This window comes from Hyperolius riggenbachi, chromosome 10 (genome assembly GCF_040937935.1).
Source record: "Hyperolius riggenbachi isolate aHypRig1 chromosome 10, aHypRig1.pri, whole genome shotgun sequence".
Taxonomy (NCBI): domain Eukaryota; kingdom Metazoa; phylum Chordata; class Amphibia; order Anura; family Hyperoliidae; genus Hyperolius; species Hyperolius riggenbachi.
Genome location: NC_090655.1, coordinates 237,830,792 through 237,851,559, shown reverse-complemented (window position 1 = coordinate 237,851,559; position 20,768 = coordinate 237,830,792). Strand labels below are relative to the sequence as shown.

Here is a 20,768-nt window from a genome sequence, read left to right as displayed (position 1 = left end):
GAGCTCTGTGAGCCGGAGAGGAGCCGATTTCATTGGCTTCTGACCCCATGATCACTGTGAGCCAATCTCATAGAAATATCAGCTCCTGACCGGCTCACAGAGCAGCGAGTGGACTGGGGCGATAGATGAGCGGCGCGACACAAAAAAAATGACAAAACTACTTACGTCAACTACTTACAGGTAACAATCACCATGAGATCTTCTGACACGTGCCACTTCAGAATAATGTATCTAGTTCATTGCTGGAATGCCAACAACTTGACCCCTGGGAGACTTTGGTCTACTAATTCTGCTGCTACGCACCCCCACCATACTGCGAAGTGATAAACCGAAACATCTTGCCTGTTCTTGAATCGATTGAGGAAAGGTATCTATAGATACTATGAAAAACAGAATTTTGCCACCTTAGAACAGAAGGTTTTTGTTATTAATCAGGTTGGAGAGAGATCTGAGGTGTCCCACAATGCATCACTGCTAAATATGCCAACTGTTCCTGAAAGCTAAGCACACCTCTAGCACTGCTGGAATGCAATGATGTGTCAGCTTGTTAATTGTACAGAGCCACAATAATCCAACCTGCATTCAGTATATTTTCTGTTTTAAGAAGGCAAAATCCTGTTTCACATAGCATTTTTAGTAAGAGGGCTTTTGGTCCATTGTAGCGCCTTACACACTCCAAGGTGTTCTGGTTCACCATGAGCTTGCCGGAAATATGCAACAATAGTTACTTGAGTCATTATTAGAAACATGCTGAAACAGGGCAAGTAAATACCTCTTACGTTCGCACATTAATTAGCAAAACTTAATGATATTCCCAGCACGCTATGCGTGCTAGTGGCAGCATAGCATGAGTTCCTTAGCATTGGCCGATCCTTTGAATTGCTGCGCGATTGTGGTACTTTACAAGCGGGCCACTACTATGTTAATTAACTAGTGATGTATCGCAGTAACTTTGCTAAGGAACGCACGCTATGCTGCCACTAGCGCACGTAGCGTATCATTAAGTTGCGCTAATTTATTAGCATCAGTGTTCTCCCCAGGCTTTTTAGTTTTGGTGAGCACCCGACTGTCATTGGCTCAGCTCCTTCTATGCTGAAAGCTGAGTTGCACACAGAAGCACCAGCCCTGCATTCTCTCATCCCGACTCACCCGGCTAATTTTTCATGCCACCCGGCTGGAAAAAAATTCTGAGGAGAACAATGTAGCATGCGTAAGAGGAGTTTACTCACGCTGTTACAGCATGTTACTTCTAATGAATCAAGCCCTTTGAGTGTGTGACAAAAGTAGTTTACCTTTGTTTTTATTAACTCGTGTCCGGTAACTGATTCAGATGAGATAAAAAAGTAGAGTAAGAGGAGCTTGCATCCTAAACAAAGGCTTCGGATCTTAAGAACCAAACAGGAAAACAATGATTAAGGTGCTAATGATTGAGCGCCATAAAATGTTGATTATCGGTAGAGCTGGTCAATGACATGCTACTCACTTCAGCTTGAATTCCCTGACTATCAGCTGCTCTCGTACACTAGCACGGTGTTTGTTAGCACTCAGTACCGGCACTGCAGGTGGCCCCCCCATGGAGTCACATCTAAGCGTGGCCACAGCCATGCTCAGACGTGACATGTTCTTGGATTTCTGCCGTGTAGTACCATTGCTTGTCAAGCACCGGCATGCCTGGTCTTACAAACACTGCCATTTGTCTGCTCAGGCGGGACTCTGACCTGCCCAATAAGCACATAAGTTAAGTCTCCCATCTAAAAGAGGCCTTGGAATGACATCAACCATATCTAGCGAACATATACTGACGCATGTGGTCGGCCATATAAACGTATAACTTTTACATTATAGAAATGTATACAATGTGCACATTCTTCACAATAAGGTTCAGTCATTGACAAGAATAAGTTCAGCGTCCCTGGTCGCCTCTACTGTAGTAAAGGCCTCAAGGAAGAAGAAGTCCAACATTAGATTTTGCAAGGACCAAAATAAAGTACCAATTGATGCAAAAGTGATGGACTCTGACTTATAGGCAAAGGTAGCAGAATTACAGACTCTGTTCTGGGTTCTCTCTCCAGCATCTAGGGCACATTAAGAAAAAAAAAATAACACAGTTACAGTAGAACCACTTTTATTACCTTCTGACCTAGTGGTCAGCTTATAACACAATTAGAATACACGAAGTTGTACCTTGAGAAAATCAAGGGAAGTCCTTACAGTTTACTACTTATAAAATACACATAAGTATCATCCTTGTTGTAGGTTACCATAAGGTGCTCATCAGCTTGATAGGTCACTCAGACAAGCCAAGAAACCAGAAAAGATAGAAGGAAGAAAAAACAGGAGCCAATAGTGGATACTGCGACTAGCACCTTCATTTCTAAGGCTACAGGACAGTCATATGTTTTGGTTGCTAACCTTTTTTAACCACTTATATAGCCTATTGGAGAACCCCACTTGGGTTGGGGTATGCGGCCCTCATTGGTCGCGCTCTGGAAAACTGAAGATTCCTGAATGGAAGGAGATGGCCAACTTCCAACCATGGGAGAAATCTAAAATTACAACCTCACAACAAAGGTGCAAACAGTGGATAACTGGTGGGACTGTCTTTTTGGGGGCAATAAAAGTGATAAAACAATTGACTGTTTCATTGAGAGAGGTAAGCCAGCTATTTCCTCTTGCTTTAACAGTTTTAACGTTTTTTTTTATTGTGTTTGGGGCCTCCTACCCACTAATTATCATCACTCACAACTCACCTAATGAGGTCAGATTTAAAATGTTGTTCAACTGGGAATTTACCAAGTAGAGGATGTAGGACAGAATGTCTTGGCACCAATAATGCCACTGGCATTTACTGTAGGGAGCGTTAAAACCACTGTGCATATGTTGGGACAAATATCTGAAAAATCATCTGATGTAGAGAGTTGAGAAAAGATGATCAAATACATTTGACTACACTCCAATTCACATAAGATAACTGAGACTACTTCTCCAATTCACATCAAGGTAACAGGGACAACTAACTCCAATTCACAACAGGTGACTGGGACACTACTCCAATTCACACTGGAAAATACTGTATGCTCAGAATCTGGTCATACAGATTTAAAGCGTTTCCGAGATGAAAAACTATAACAAGTAACTTGTCTATATATCTTATTTAAAGTTTAGATAGTTTACACAGCAAATCTAGCTGCAAACAGCTTCAACAGTGTATGAATATTTATTCCTGTGATACAATGAGGGCAGCCATGTTTTGTTTGTCACATTACACACAGGCAAGCTAATAGCATCTCCAGCCCCCAGCCTGTGACAAATTCAGTCCCATCTCCTCCTCCCTCCTCCCCTCTGCCTCTGAAATTTCTGGCAAGTAACCTCCCCTTCCTCCTGCCCAAACTGAGCTCCCATAAGCCCTTGCTACATGGGACTGAGTGCCAAGGCTCTCTGAAAAAGCTGTGGGCGAGGCTTGTTTAGTTTATAGGGAATTAGAGTATTAAAACAAAACAAAAAAAAAAGTATTTGGCTTGAGGAATGCCCTAAAAACTATATGAAAGGAACACAATTATGCAATGAGTAAAAGTTTATCTCGGATCCACTTTAAACAAGGGTTTACTTACGCAGCTTGTGGTTCACATTAAAGCCCAATTCTGGAGAAGTTATTTTAACATACAAGTAATCATTTATTCTAAATTATTTATACATAAAGTTTTGCACAAAAAAAAAAGTGCAGTTGCAGCAAAATAAAAAAAGATACTGCAACAATTCATAGATCTTCATCTCTTCCTCAGTGAATTCTAGCTGCTTGCGTAGCTCCCCATCAGGGTGAAGCTATGCCCACCCATCCCAATATAGGCTGATGACCATGCTAAGCTAACTGCAGGAAGGTGTGTCTTCAGCTGACAAAGCAATCACTTTTACCCTGCATGCCCATGTGACCAAAGGGGGAGTGACCTACTGTGAGTGTGCGGACAGCCAAAGGACGCTGAGGAGGAGATAAGGATCTATATATTGATGCAGAAGGTGTTTTCCTTTTTTTGAAACAAAAAAAACTATTTTTTTATGCATAATTTAAAATAATCATGTCTCCTGGGAAAACCTTACAAGTTGCTGTTGGTAACATTCAATTTATAAATTGCAATATGAACTCACTCTCTCTCTCGTTATTTATGTCCTTCAATTTTCCTAACTTAGCCTCACCCTGTACATTTATAATACTTAATGGCACTTTATTACAGACGCTTCTGCTTACTCATGCTATAGTTGAATCAGTCAATCACATGGCAGCAATGCATAAAATCAGGTAGTTAGACAGGACAGGAGCTTTTGATAAACAGATATTATGCCCAAAACAGCGGTCTGTTACTGCCGCCTATATCATCATGAAATAAAAGAGCTTTAATTAAGTGGTGCTGGCCCATTCGTTACTGGTGGGCTTGTGTACCCCTTGAGACACTGGGGTTGGGGTCTAGGCATGCTACTTCTTCCTCTGTGGTGCTCCTTCTACAGCTACTCATGGTCACAGTTTATGGTTCCATCAAAACGCCAGATTGGGGAAAAGTGTCGCCTCCATGATTATGACCACGTCATTATTGTTAATGCCAGATGGGCCGGTTTGGGTATTTTTGTAACTGCTGATCTGGAATTCTCTCACAGAAATATCTTTGAAGAAAAATCCAGTAAGCAGTAGTTCTGTGGCTGCAAAAGCTTTGTTGATGAGAGAGGTCACAGCAGAATGGCCTGAGAGGTTTGAGCTGACAGTAAGGCTACGGTAACTCAGATAATGACTCTTTAGGATTGTGGTGAGCAGGAAAGGACCTTGGAATGCACAACACATGACACCACTTGGGGTTCCTCTCTTACTGGCCAAGAGCAGAAATCTGAGACGGCGATGGACACAGGATCACCAAAACTGGTTTGATGGATATGGATTTCTTTAGGCCATAAGTGCTGAGGTCAGAATTTGGTGACATCATCATGACTTCATGAAGTCAATCCGCCTTGTGCCAGAAGTCCAGGATGGGGGTGGTTTGGGATGCAGTAGAATGGAAGATTCATACTATAAAGGTGCAGCTGACAAATCTACAGGAAGTGTGTGATGTCATCATGGAGCAGAATCTCAAAGGAAGGTTCCCAACATCTTGTGGAATTCATGCCACGGAGAATGGAGGCTGTTCTGTTAAAGGGAGATCCTACTAAGCATTAGTATAGTCTTCCTAATAAAGTGCTTGGAGAATGTAAATATGGGTATTTGGCATGGGACTACAGCAGCAGCATTCAGGATACAGTCAGGAAGTTTAAGTGTGCTTCCGATATTACATTTGGGACAGCATAAGACAGATTATGTGCTCTTTAACCATGGTTTTAAATCTCTTCCTAACCTCTGTAGAAACAATGTTTACATCATACCAATCCGCAGTGCTTACATCCCTTGTTCCTCCTTTTGATAATTTCAGAGTCGGGGTAGTATTCACTGTAGAACACAAAGTAAGTGTTTACAGATTACACATGGCTCTCTGCTGATCATTACGTGCCAGGGAGATTCTGAGTGCTTACAACAGAAGATAGAAAGTATTCAGAGAAAAGCACTCCAATAGAGGCAACATGATAGGGAAGGGTAGAAGGAAACCCCACTCGACCAATTAGCATAAAAGTCTAATCGTTATTGGCAAATCGTTCTGGACAGAGACATATCAGCTCACGCATATCGGAGCAGAAACTCACACCTTAGTCATAGCTGCAATCTATAACTAAGGAGTGAGTTTGTGCTCCGATACTCGTGAGTTGATTTGTCCCTGTCCAATAAAGATTGGACTTTTACACCACTTTTTCGAGCAGACTTTCCTTCTACCTGTGTCGTTTGCTCTGGCTACGCCTGGTCCTGCTTCCATTTTGGCATGGTGGTGTGGTGAGCGGCGTTTCCTCCTCCACATGATAGGGATGGCTCCTAAGCCCATAAGATCCATGTCTTTGTGGAATATTATTTTTATTCATTGTTTGCACACCCTTCGTGGCTGGTTCTAGTTTCCCTGTAGGCTCCATCATAAAACCTACTTATTCTTATGTGAAATGCTTGATGAAGGGCCACAAAATAGACTACTGCAATAATACTACACAAACATCTAAAAGACAGCACATAATATAACTTCAACAGGACAATTCTTATGTTCTAGAAGTCCTTTTGTCACTCTCCTCCAGACACCTTGGTTGAAACCACCCTATTTTTCCTTTGTATATAGCACTATCTGAATAAATGAGAACCTCAGCAGTAGCAGAGACAAGGACTTTACAACAGACTAAGGAGCCTTACCTCAATGTAGGTGTTGCATCTGGTTTAACGGAGAGCTGAAGTAAGAAGACTGTGGTGGCTTCAATATTTTTTTTTTAAACAATACCAGTTTCCTGGCAGCCCTGCTGATCTATTTGGCCGAAGAAGTGTCTGGGTCACACCAGAAACAAGCATGCAGCTAATCTTGTCAGATCTGACAATCATGTCAGAAACACCTGATCTGCATATGCTTGTTCAGGGTCTATGGCTAAAAGTATTAGAGTCAGAGGAGCAGCAGGATAGCCAAGTAACTGGTTTTGCTTAAAAGGAAATAAATATGGCAGTCCCCATATCCTTCTCACTTCAGTTGTCCTTTAACAGCAACTCTGTGTGAAAAAATAATCAGCAGTTTCCATTTTTCATTATGATTTGGATGAATTGGAGATGAAAAGTTCATCTCAGGTTTCCCAGTTTACTCTTTGCAAAGTGGTTTTTAGAATAATTTCAAGACAGCAGAGATGGATTAGTGAAGTGAGCCCTAGACAAGGTGCCCCCTTTATGGTCCTGTTCGTAAGCTGAGTTATAGAAGCGTCAAAGAGAATAAAGGTGGGGCCCTTGACATCCACTAGGCCCCAGGCACCTGCCTAGTGGATGATCCTGTTCTGCAATACAGCCCAATGTAAACGTTGCTTCCTCTCCTCCTGACTGATGTAAACTTCATCTTAGCAGCACTGGGAAAGAACAGGTCTACAGAGATAAGAAACAATATCCAGTGTACCGATTAGCAAGCACATTGTCTGCCTGTTGCTGCCCTACATTTCAGACTAAAGCTAAAGTTATTGTTTAAGATATAAGACTAAGGCTCCAGATGCAGAAGCTATTCCGACACCTACATCTCCACGTCTCTTTCCAGTTATGACCAGGTTCTGTGAGCTTCTTCCAGGCTAGAAGACCACAATTTGCCTCTTCAGTGTACGGCCACAGAGAGAAGAAGACTCGAAACAGCTAATAATGTTGAGTTACTAGATGCAACTTTTTGTAGCTCACTGGCACCCTTGCTCCTTAGATTTTTCCATGTGGTTTGTATAGGTTTTACAACCTACAGAGATATATTTAAAATCCCCAACATGGAAATAAATGATGATGTTTTAAGTAGTAGCGTATGGCCTCAGTCCGAGGTGGATGAGCTGATGTTTGATGAGCTGAGAGTTTCGGGTGAAGCCCTTACCGCACTCAGCACATAAAAAGGGCTTTTCCCCCGTGTGTGTTCTCTGGTGTCGGACGAGGACGGAGCTATTGGTGAAGAACTTGCCACAGACAGAGCAGGAATATGGCTTCTCACCAGTGTGGATCCTCTGGTGGGATATGAGGTTGGGGCTGCTCCGGAAGCTCTTCCCACAAACCGTGCAGGAATATGGCTTCTCCCCAGTGTGGACTCTCTGGTGAAGAGTAAGATTTGTGCTACTCGTGAAACATTTGCCACAGTCAGAGCAGACAAACGGCTTTTCCCCTGTGTGAGTCCTGCGATGTTTTATGAGCGAAGCCTTTTGGTTGAAGCTCTTCCCACAGTCAGCGCATACGAAAGGCTTCTCCCCCGTGTGGATTCGCTGGTGGGTGTTGAGGTGGGCACTGACAGCAAATGTTTTCCCACAGTCAGAACAAGAAAAAGGTTTCTCGCCAGTGTGGCTTCTCTGGTGCCGCACAAACATTGAGTTCTTGGCAAAACCTTTCCCACATTCAGCGCAAACAATGGATTGCGATCGTTGGTGGACCTTCTGATGTTTCAGCAGATCAGAGTTCCTGGTAAAGCACTTCTGACACTGTGGACACTGATGCGCAGTCTCTAAGGTGACGGTTATTTCAGGAGAAAATGGTTGGCTAGATGTCTTTTCATGACGGGGAACAACAGTTTGAAATGAGGATACTCCTCCTTGTTGTGCATTGACCTCAGGGTTACCGTTCTCATCAGTATTGGGCATGGTATAATCTGTCTGTATATAGAGATCAGTCCTGGTGGCATCTCCATCTTCACACATGATGGATTCTGCCTTGATATGGGTTGTAGGTAGTGTGCTCATGTCTGTAGGGACAGAGGTCGATGGGGAAAGCTCTTCAGCTGTAGAGAGAAGTTCTTCCTTAATAAGAGGAGGTGAGTACTCAGATTGATCTGTGACTGTTAAAACACTGGATTGTGGAAGATTTGTATCTTCTGTAATGAATGATTCATCTTTAACACAATTAAACACATGTTGACCCAAGAGTGAGTAACTGTCACCAAGCCTCAAATTTTGCTCCACATGTGAAGACAGTTCCTCCTTAAAAGTGGATGTGGTTTGCGTCTCTCTGTATTTAGGTGGACTACAAACATCACTAGTGAAGAGTGATTGTCCATCACAAAATAAAGTTTCCTTCTCAGTCGTATCAGTTTTGTTTTCTAATGACATCAAATTAACACTGTGTAGTGGGGGAGTCTTCTCCTGGCACTGGGTTAAGTCTCTCACCTCATCAAAAGTTTTATTTTGAGAACAATTTGAAGAATCTGTAAAAAAAAAAAAAAAAGTTATAATTTTAAGCATCTGAAAACATTTTTTAACTACAGAGAAGAAAATATGAGAAAGGCAGTGGTGAAAAATTAGAAGGAATCAAGCTGAAGAAGATGGAATGGAGAAGAAGTAGTAAGAAGAGGGATGAAGGAAACAGGAGGAGAACAGAGGAAAAAAACAAAGGAAGATGGAAGAACAGAGGAGGAAGAAATAAAGGAAGAGGAAGAAGAAAGAAGGAGAGAGAAAAAAGAAAGAAGAAGAAATTTTTCTGAGAAAAAGAGAGAAAAAACGGTACAACAAAAAGGAGGAGAAAAAAGAATTGAAGAATTCATGGAAGATGGAATAAGTCAGCAGGAAGATGAGAGAACAGAAAACAAAGGATAAAGAACAGAGAAAGAGGAGAAGGAATAAAGATGAAGAAAGAAAAAGGGGGGGGGGGGGGGGAGGTGGAAGGATGGACTAAATGAAAAATGACTAAGGAATTAATTTACACAACCCATCACTATGAGATGTTATCCAGTCTGCCCTGTAACTGCAGATCAGTACTGGGGGTGGAGGCGCCAACAAATAGGTAATGTAATTAAACAAAAAATATGGTGGAGGGAGGGTGTCTTTACCACTCAAGATGGAAGAACCCAAACCACAGGTTTAATGTAAAAAGATTAAATTATTTATTCAGCACAATTAAAAGGACAGCGCGTTTCACAGGTCTCAGCCCGTTTCTTCAGGTCAATACAAGTGCTATGCATCAATCTACTCTGGACACTGTGCATTAATATACTTTATCTGTGCATCTTTAAAATATGGTCACAAGCATGGACGCCAGAAATGTTGATCTATGATCTGATATAGCTAAGGTTACCCTTTACCTCCAGATGCCGAAACTGCAATCAAACAGCCTCTGATTTACAAAAAGACTTCCAGCAGCCCTATTAGCTGACATATCAGTGTATAGGGCTGCCCTCTAGCTGCAGATGCTGCAAACACAATCGCACACATCATAGTACATCAGGCCTATAGCAAAGTATTGTAGATAAGAAAACAGAGGTTCCATCTGATATTCATCTCAAAGAAGATTGGAGCTTTCCATAACATGCCTCAGAAAATCTTCACCTGCACCCATATGACAAAATGCCTTCTCTTACCTAGGGTGTTGGTGGCCTGGTGTTTCTCCATCATCAGGTCATTGTAGAGAGCTGCATGGCCCAAGAACTTCCATACCTGTGTAGAAAAACAGAGTGACAACCTGACACTGTGTACAGGAACCTGACACATGCAAAGATACATTCATCATCCAGACAAGCCCCTTGCTGTTACAGGATAATGTTCCATAATTCCCAACAATGCTCACCTCTCCCGTTAGCAAGTGAATTATCTTGTTGGAGACCTCCAGAACCTTCTTATCATTGTCTACATCCTGCGAGATTAAGAAAATGGTTGGCTCCATGATCAGACTCTGGCCCTCGACCTCTTGATGTGGCATGTGGAGATGACCATCAACCACATCACGATCAGTAGACTTCTTCACCACTTCATAATCCTAAACGTTAAAAAGTGACTCTATTAGTACTCACAAGACAAACACACGAAAGTCAGGGACAAAACTGTTCAAGTCTACAGACACTAGAGAGAATTCAACAACAATGGCAATAAATGAAGTGGCCAAAGGTTGAAGATTAGCAGATTTTTCACAACAGTAGCTGCGCTCACCTCGCCGGTCAACAGATGGATGACCTCCAGGGTGAGGCTGATAATATTCTCTGAAACCGGTTGCTGCACCTCGTCCATCCTCAGCACCCGTCCATGCAGCTATATCTCTTTACACAACCAGCTGCTCTCCTAAGCCAATGCATGATAAAGAAAGAAAAATGATGAGATAACAGACATAAGTGTTCTTAACTCAAAATCTGTATTAATAAGGGTGGACTTGAGTGGGCTACATCATTGTTTAGAATTGCGTTCTACTAACAATATGGATACCTAAAACAGTACAATAGGCAAAGACGATCCACTGAACAGGCTAAACTGACTTACAATGATTCAAATAATTTCATCTCAAAGCATGCTCTATCTTCTGTCTGGACTTGTGACTCCTGAGACCAGATTCCGCCCCCTGCAAACTTATGAACACAGTTGGCAAGCTGATTTACTCCGCCTGCCGCTCCTTTTCAGCTGCTCTTCTTCACAAGTCCCTTCACTGGCTCCCTGCCCCCCTCAGAATTACATATAATCTGCTCTGACAGGCATACAAATCCATCCACCATACCTCCCCCTTCATACATCTCTGATCTCCTCCAGAGATATTCCCCAACCTGCTCTCTCCGCTCCTCAAACACTCTACAGATGTCTACTCCTCTCATCACTTGCTCACTCATAAGGCTCCGGGACTTCTCCAGAGCAGCCCCTACACTATGGAACCGAGCACTGTAATAACAGCGCATGAGATTTGGCCGCAGCCGGCGCCACCATAGACCGGCTATATTACGGCTATAGCAATGCACAGTCAGTAATTTCAGCGCCATCAGAAGGCGTAGCTGAAGTTGCTTTTAAAACGCTGTAATCCGACTTACAGCAATAGCTGGAGGCCGAATTACATTATTCCCCACTATCCACGTGGACCTAGACGGGGAATAGTATTAAATGCTGTATATCATGCATGCTATATCTCCTAGGGCTTGAAAGCATTCAGCACAGAACTGAAAATTAACACTTCTCACCCAGTTCACTGCCACTGATTTACATACTGTCCTTGACTTGTAATATATATACTGTCTGTCCTTGTATTGGTTTGTTTGTATCTGTTACGCAACTGCCAAGTCAAATTCCTAATAAATGCAAACTTACTTGGCCCAAAAATGTATTCTGATTCTAAAAACAAAAAGTATTCGTTAAAGAGACTCTGAAGTGAGTTTAAAATCTTGTTTTTACCTTTTATTTATGTGCAGCATTATGTCCAGGGCTGAAACACCGCTTCCCCGCAGCAGGACGATGGTTTTATACCTCCAAATCACAGGGCAAAAATCCATGACTTTTCTGGTCGTGGATTTTGCTGCCTGGGGAGGCAGAGCTTTGAGCTGCAGCTCTGCCTCTACACGCGTCAATCAGCACTGATCTCCGCTTCTCCCCGCCCCGCTCAGTCTTCTTTCATTGAGAAGGGCGGGGAGAAGCGGAGATCAGTGGGGATTGACGCGTGTAGAGGCAGAGCTACTGCAGAAAGCTCTGCCTCTTTCAGGAAGCGTTTCCCGATTTCAGCCCTGGGGATTTGGGGGGTATAAAACCCTCTTCCTGCCGCGAGGGTGCGGCGGTTTAGCCCTGGACATAATGCTGTACATAAATAAAAGGTAAAAGCAAGATTTTATTCTCACTTCAGACTCTCTTTAAATCAGACCATTTCCTTTGATGCAAATCCCAATTATTAGTAATTATATTTATTGTATTTATAAAGTTATGCAGGGCTGGACAATAAATGGGGTACATACAATGTAAACAAAGGGGGACAGACAGAGAGATATAACATGTTTATACAACATAGCACAAGGTTTCACATGCAAACAGGGTATACAATGTATGATCATATGATTTTACAGAGACCCAGTAATTCAAATCCGAGTTAGTCCATGGAAAGGGTGTCATAGCTGGGGTTGCAAGATCAAGAAGGACATACTAAGTGGGGTGGGGGGAAGACCCTGCCAAAGGCAGTTCATGCATCGTTTCAAATCATCGCTGGACTGAACTGTGGAAAGGCTGCATTTTATAGGCACATAAAAACAAGGTAGGAAGAGCTAAAATAATGTTTGATGTTAACCCTTGCAATGTACAGAGTTGAACTGGATGGGCTGCATGTATTTACAAAAATAAAACAAACTGGCAAACTCTCTGTAAAGTGTCCATACTGTCAATATTTCTGTCAGATCCGGTTTTTGGATTTGCCTGGAAAATTTTAGGCATGGGAGGAGCACAGTATGGAACTGAAAGACATTTGGGGGCATATGCAATTCACTTTTTCTACTCTGTTTTCTCCCAGGTGATATTTTCACAACTTGTTATAAAATGTCTTTTAAGCCACAAGCAAGCAAAAAAATACTAACAATACATTTGATAGTATTGTTTCACCAACTTTTGGGTACTTTTCCAATTGTAAAATTCTGAAAATTTAGAGAAGATAAAAATTATCACCTAGGAGATAACTCAGGTGAAAAAGTTAATTGCATATGGACCTTAGTGTTATACAGCATCAAACCTAGATGCGGGCAGTGCAATCCATCCTTGCATCTCCTTACATGCTGGCATATGACTTAAATCAAGTGAGGCAGAACAGTACATTGATCACATTTATCTGAAAACTTGCTGAAGCTGTCATCTTTACAGCTGTGTATGGCTAGATTAAGGGTGCACAGAAACACAAAGATAGTCTTCTTGAGGGGACCCAGCAGAAAACCTGAAAGGAAACAGTTCTCAATTCATAGCAACCTCTACAGCACTGAGCGTTGTGATTGGCTAAATACTGTGGGCATAGTTTATTTTGACCTATCAGGGTACTGTCCACACAGGCACCGAGATTGTTGCCGGCAGGGACTGGGACTTGTTCCCACAGGTGACAGTTTGGGACCCAGTGCCATACAGCTGTAGCCTTATGCTGTTGCCATGGGGGGTGGGGGAAGAACAATGGCATTAAACACAGTGGATCAACCAGAGGGAAACAATGCAGAGATGACTCACCACTCCAGATCTCACTGTTGCGCATTGGGGTGGCTGTACACACAATAGAGATTCTAGCAGAGAATGCAAACCCAATCAGTTGCTTCAGCTGAGAATACTCTAACGTCACAATCCTATACCATATGGGTATAGGATTATGACACCAGTAGAAACATCAGACTACAATGATGGTAGAAACATTTACCAGGTCAGCCCCTATGAAGGACATAATGTGACATGAATAATAATTCAGTGTAATCAGTAATACACTGCAGAAGATGTCAGGATCATAGAAATGCAGAACAATAAAAATACATGATAGGTGATAATGATAATTTCCAGCTGTATGGCATGAGATGGTCAGAATAACACAGACCTGAGACCACCCACATTGGCAATAATCAGCACAATACAGGTAATAATGAGGAATATGGGGCCCAGCCGCCCAGTCACCTGCACTGGATGCTCTGCTGCTCCCTCCTGCAATCACATGGACATCACACAAAAACCTACAACGAGGGAGGGGGGGGGAAGACCACTTCCGGTTTAGTTTGGTCCCACTTCCGGATTTTGCGTTCCACGGTCAATGACAGCTGTGCGTTTTAGACGAATTTTGCTCTCCAGCTGACATCCTGTTACTGCGTTCCAAGGTTCAACCCCTATCTTAGCTAACTTACTGGACTGTATGTGAGGGGGTGGAGTTTATAGAATGTTGCCGCGAGATCTTTGCATCACTATAGCAACCAGCTTGCTCGCTCTTTCCTTTCCTGGACCGCTGGCCATGGGTAGATGTCTAATGTCACTCTCTCTGAGATCGCCTCTGTTGCTCCTAACAACTATTTTCTACAGTTAAAACCATTCTGTTTTTTCCCCCCACCATTCATGCGTCATAATTTATTCTGCTCCAAAGTAGCATAAAAATATGCCGATAACATTCTTTCTGAATCATGGGAGGAGCGGGAGCTTGGTTAATTTTTTTTTTTGGGGGGGGGGGGGGGGGGGTAAACTGTTTTAAAGTGGACCTGAACTGTTGGCACAGGACAGAAGGAAAACAGAGAGAAATGCACTCTGTTTGTATTTAGCCTGTCTAATTCCCCCCTCAACTGTGACTAATAACCACTGTAATTTGATCTCTCCGCGTTGTCAGCTCGGGAATATCCTCTGTCAGGGCAGAGCAGCTTACTGGTAAACACAGGATGTTAATATGTCTGCTTCCATGAAAGCAGGAAGTAGACACACTGCAGATGTATTGCAGGATTTGTATTGGCTGTAACAAAGAAATGTTTTTGCTGTTGCTTATCTTTTAGAGCAGATAAGACGTTTGGAGTTAAGGTTCACTTTAAGCAAAAGCAAGGGGTGACATTTTCCACAACGTGTTTGTAACTGAGTGGGAGGGATTAAAGGTGCCAATACACATGTCGATTTACCTCGGCAGATTCATTCACTGATCAAGTGTGACAGAGATTGATGCCCCAACATGGCCACACGATGATAATTCTGATTGATTTCCAGAAAAAAAAAAAATCGATCAATACTAATCAGTAGGTCCGGATGGAAAGATCCTGCCTGAAATGGGGAGTTGGGTGTGCAGCAGTAGACTTGTGCCTAACTGACAGACCCATGACCAGTCTCCTCCTATCAAAGATAGAGCTCCACAGGCCAAGTGTTGGCAGCAGAGCGTGCACTCACCTATCTGCCAGCGCGCTCCTCCTGTGACCTCTCTCCAAGCCTGCCGGGGGCAGAGCACGCCAGCGGACAAATGAGTGCATGCCTCATGGCCAAGACTCAGCCCGGGGAGCACTATTTTTAATGGGGGAGACCTAGGGGGCCTACCAGTCGTACAATGGCTGTTCCATAGATTCTTAATAGATTTCTAGGTGAAATCTATTAAAAATCTATTTTCAGGGTGGCAATAATAGATCCATCTCTTATCAGATTTTGACCAAAGAGGGATGTATCTCTTGGTCGAATCTGGGCAGGCGGCTATACACATTTAGATTGCCACCCACAGTGGCAAACAGTTCCATTCCTCTCTAATATGAATCTGATCAGAGAGGGACTGAATCCCCCTAAACACTGCATACAGATTTTCAATAAACGTCACTGTGAAATCTATTGAAAAATCTATTGAACAGCAATGTGGCAATGATCTATACCAGTGATGGCTAACCTTGGCACTCCAGCTGTGGCAAAACTACAAACCCCATTATGCCTCTGCCTCCCCGAGTTATGCTTAGAGCTGTCAGAGCATTGTAATGCCTCATGGGACTTGTAGTTCCACCACAGCTGGAGTGCTAAGGTTAGCCATCACTGGTCTATACAGTGCAACAGTATGGGACGTCAATCTACCACTGCTCCCCCGCCCTTTCTGATTGACTGAAATTTTCCATCTGATCATTATTTCAATCGAGTTTTGCCATGAATCAACCTAAATTAAAATTGTCAGCTTCTTGCGCTATTAATTTCCAGCAGATTCAATCAGAATTGTGTGCCGGTAAACAAAGCGATGTGTGTATGTCCTACTTTAGGCCTGGTTCAATCATGCAAAATGCAATTGCCTCTTTTCCCCATTATGTGGCCCTCAAGAGCTTCAAATGTGCATCACTGTAAGCAGTAAAAGAACGACAGCACACTGCCTTCCTATCCAGAGGGGCACACAGGTGACAGTGATTCTGATTATAGCATTGTCAGCTTGAGCCGGGGTGCAGCAACAATCCACGGGACATCAACAATCCACTGGGATCCCCTCCCTGACGCCATCACATCACAGAGTATTTACCTGCTCCAGCGATGCCTTGAGTCTCTTCTGTTCTTCCTGGCAGTCACACGCTCTGTGCTTCCACACCTCCAGCCTCTGATCACATGACATGCCTTAGGAGAGGTATGCAGCAGAGAGCATGAAACACCACTGGAGCAGGTAAGTACCGTATTACGCTGCTCCACTGCATTACTCTGCAGAAGGGTTATTATTTAATGGTCATAGATGGCTTTGTGGTTACGGTATACTATTAGCATCACACAGTTTCTGCACACCCATGATGCAAAGTCTCGTTTGACCACATCAAGGCATAAACACTGCTTTCTTATGCCTCGCTGTTACATCATTACGTTAGCTCCGCCCATACAATGTCATGGCTACCCCCATTTTTCGCCCCCACCCCCATTCTTCGTCGCTGCGCGCTCCTCAGTCCCCCCCACTTTTCGCCGCGGTGCACTGCGCGCCCCCCCCCCCATCCCAGGTTGGACCCACAAAAATCTGGTCCCTCTATTTATCACAGAAGCTAATGTGATTGATAGAGAAAATGTGTGCAGTGCTTTACTTCTGTCTGTATGTATCTGCATGGGGGGTTGGAGGGAGGGGGCCTCATCCAAAGTCTCACAGGGGGGCCCAGTGATTTCTAGTTATGCCCCTGGGCTTGACACCCCTGTAGTAGAGGCTACCCACATTGTATTCAGGACCTCCATTGCTGCTCACAGACCCTCGAAGAAATCTGACAAAAGCTTGTTGGATTGAAGATCCGGGCCTCGTTCCTCTTCATGCGCGAACACCGTCGTATTGCCCCTGCGCGAGTGCAGCCACGCCAGAGCAGTAAGCTAAAGCCGCTCACACAAGCGTGGCTGAGCTTTTACAGGAAGAGCATAGCCCGTATCTTCCAGCGAGTCCCGGTGAGTTGCAGCAGGGTTGAGGAGGGCACGGGAAGTCTCTAAAGGAAATCAGTAAGTATTATTTGACTGAAGATTAACCTCAGTTTCACTTTAAAAGAAACAGCACCTCCATAGCTTTGCCACGGGTGGTTTCTTCTGTCTGTCAGGCTGTCTGTCACGTGACATCACTTGACAGACAGCCTATTGGGACAATCAGAGTGCGGGAATCAGGTCCTTTAACTACTTAGCGACTGCTCCGCGCCGTTTGGCATGAGCAACGCGGCAGCCCCTGGACCGCTCCAATGGCTGCGGCGCATCTCCGCATGAATGACGGAGCTCCGCTCTACCATCAGCCTCCCAGCGGTGATCACCTCTAGGAGACTGTTAGACGACGAAACCGCTGTCTATTAACATTGTACAGCGCTGCGATCTACAGCAGCGCTGTACTGGGGACAGCCGTGTGACACGGCTGTCCCCCTGGGAGGCAAAAAAGTGATCCGTTGTCATAGGCTGAATCCTATGACAGCCGATCACGCTGATTGGCTGGGGGAGGGAGGGATTAAAAAAAAATAGGCATATTTTTTAAAAATAAATAAACATTTACAATAAAAAAAATAAACATCCTGGGAGTGATCCTTGCCCACCAACAGAGAGCTTTGTTGGTGGGCAGAAAGCGGGGGGAAATCACTGGTGTGCTGAGTTGTATGGCCCTGCAGTGAGCCCTTAAAGCTGCAGTGGCCTATTTGGTAAAAAATGGCCTGGTCACTAGGGGGGTTTAAGACCGCAGTCCTCAAGTGGTTAATATGACTGGACCCGCTGGTGATGATGCCAGGAGGAGTGGAGCTGCGTTATGTTGGCAGTGTTCGCTATGCTGCAATTCAGCAGCACTGACTGCCCACTCCCCCATTATGCACGCTATGATGCCAATAGGGCTCATAGCGTGCTATGACACTAATTAAGGCACGCTTACTTTTATAGCGCTCTTACAGCTGATAACTCTCGCTGTTACGCAGCGCTAACATTAGTGAATCCACTCCAATGTGCTGTTGCCAGGAGGCCGCAATAGCAGCATAGGGGGCGATAGCAGCGTCGGGTCCTGACGGCGAAACTGGAAATGGTCGCCGGCGGGGGCGGGAGGATCAGAGAGACACGGCGAGGGCACCGATCGGCTGCAGGGGGCTGAGGGAAGCCCCAGGTCAGTAAAACTCATTTTTTTTAACTGGGTTAAGGTTCACTTTAAGTGGTTAAGCCACCAGCAAGCAAGAACATACTCAGAATAAGTTTGATCAAAATTTTCCCCCAACTTTTGGGTACTTTTTCAATTGTAAAATGCTGAAAAGTTAGTTTAAAGAGAAGATGAAAATTATCTCCTAGGATATCACTCATGTGAAAAAGTTGCATATAATCAGGCCCAGGTGTTATTTTCCATTTCTTCAAGAAGTCTCAGTAAACATTCCACAGATGCACCAAAAATGGTGCTACCTCTGATAAATTTCAAAATGTAAAATCTTTCCTCATTAAGTATTAATGTAAAAAATAGACAATTTTATTCAAGATGCTGTTTTCAGTACAGTTCCCCTTTAACCTCCCTGGTGGTATGATTTTTTCTGGATTTTAGTGCCAAAAAGCAGTGCAATTTTTTATTTTTTTTCTAAAACCAGAAAAGAAAAAAAAAAAATCACACCGCAGAGAGATCTTCAGCAGCCCTACATTTACTCGCCTCCCTGGGATACAGAGCTGCAATTCAACCTCCGTACTCCGGGTTGCACTGTAACCCTGTAGTGAGATTGCCATCTGTTGTCATGACAACAAATCCACCAGAGGGATGCAGAGCCTTTGAGGACAGGAAGGAGAATGGCTGCCAGCGTCTGGATCCTGGGGGAGTACCTCCAGCCCCCGTAGCTGTGAGGTCCCTCATGCCCTCTGGGTCCTCTCCGTAGTCTATAAACCTAGTGACTTCAGCTGAAGTCGCGCATGTGTGGCCCGTCCAGGCACCCAATGCGTCATTGCACCCATCACAGTAAGGGTCCTGAGCACATGTGGTTCAGTCTTTCAACTACCACACATGCACAGGATCCTTATGGCGATGGGCGTGATGATGCGCCGGGTGCCTGGACGGCACATGCACGACTTTGGCAGAAGTCGCTCACCTACTGGAGCCGCCAGCGGGACCACGGAGGGGATCAAGAGGATACCGAGGGACCTTGCGGGCTACAGGAAGGGGGAGGGCTGGAGGAAGGCCCCGGTAAATCCAGATTTCATTTTTTTGACTCTGCTCAGGGTCCGTTCAAGGCTCTGCACAGACCTCCCAGCGGCTACCCAGAGTCAGGCTCGGGATTACCGCTCCTGGCTTCTTTATTGCACCCAGAGTCTGACTCAGAACTACCAAAAGGGAGGTTAAATACACCCGTGGGTCATTCAGCCATCTGTAATGGAAACATTAACAGTGAGAGGAGGGTGAAGGGGAGAAGACCCATTAACAACACATTCAGTGACCACACCCACACAAGTTTTTTTTCCCTTTTTAAAGCATTTATTCAGCATGCAATTACAGTTCCAAAAAACGAAGAAAAGTAACATTGTGCTGCCAATGGATGATACCAGATCAACACTGATCTCAAATTCCAGCATAAAGAGAACCTGTACGATAAAAAGAGAGATATTTAGATACTCACCTCGGTTGAGGGAAGCCTCTGGAACCTCCAAAGGCTTCCCTGTAACCCTCCACATTGCCATTTCAGCGATGGAGCCCCCAAAGCTTGCACTCCCATTTAAGCGTGGCCGCACCGTGCAGTAGTACGGAGCCGCTACTGGGGCTCAGCGGAATAAGCCTAGCCTGTTCATCTCTGTGCAGGCAAGAGATGACTGCACTGCGCAGTGCAGCCAAGGACTGTCGACAAGCCCTTGTTGACGGGCTTACAGGGGTACCAGCGCTGGAACGAAGAAAAGACGGAAGAAGCCTCTGGATTATCTAGAGGCTTCCCTCTACCAAGGTAAGTACTCGTTCAGAGCACTTTTCACTACAGGTTCTCTTTAAAGAGTATTCTATTGATACTCTTCTCAGATAAACCTAGAATTATCTTGCGGGTCTTTTTCCTCCAACTCACTCCCTGAGCCCCGTGTCCGCCAGCTTCTGGCACGTAGCCCCGCCCCCCCTCGCAGAGAAATGCTGTGGCGCCTCCAGGGCACTCTCTCTCGAGTAGAGGGAATGCCATGGCGTTTTGCCGCCAAGGGGCAGGTCTACATGATGAAAGGTGGAGCACATGGGGCTGGGGGACCGAGTTGGAGGAAACAGGCCTGGGATGTAATTATAACTTTCTGCGAGAAGAGGATCCGTAGAATGTTTATTTTATACTGAATAGTCACTTTAAAGGACAACTGAAGTGAGAAGAATTTAGAGGATGCCATTTTTATTTCCTTTTAAACAGTACCAGTTGCCTGGCAGCCCTGCTGGTCGATTTGGTTGCAGTAGTGTTTGAATAACACCAAAAACAAGCACGCAGCTAATCTTGTCAGATCTGACAATAATGTCAGAAATATCTGATCTGCTGCATGCTTGTTCAGTGTCTATGGCTAAAAGAGGGTCAGCAGGACAGCCAGGTAACTGGTATTGCTTAAAAGGA

At 44.3% G+C, this 20,768-nt stretch overlaps 1 protein-coding gene across 1 annotated transcript in view; it reads right to left on the bottom strand.

Moving 5' to 3' along the window:
• Positions 1-1,866: 1,866 nt before the first annotated feature.
• The window catches only part of LOC137534964 (zinc finger protein 345-like), a 31,677-nt gene continuing 12,775 nt past the window's right edge, over positions 1,867-20,768 (bottom strand). Inside the window, exon 6 of the mRNA XM_068256707.1 lies at positions 1,867-8,110. Coding sequence (XP_068112808.1) covers positions 7,408-8,110 — 703 coding nt within the window. The 3' untranslated portion in view covers positions 1,867-7,407. The remainder of the gene's footprint in view (positions 8,111-20,768) is intronic.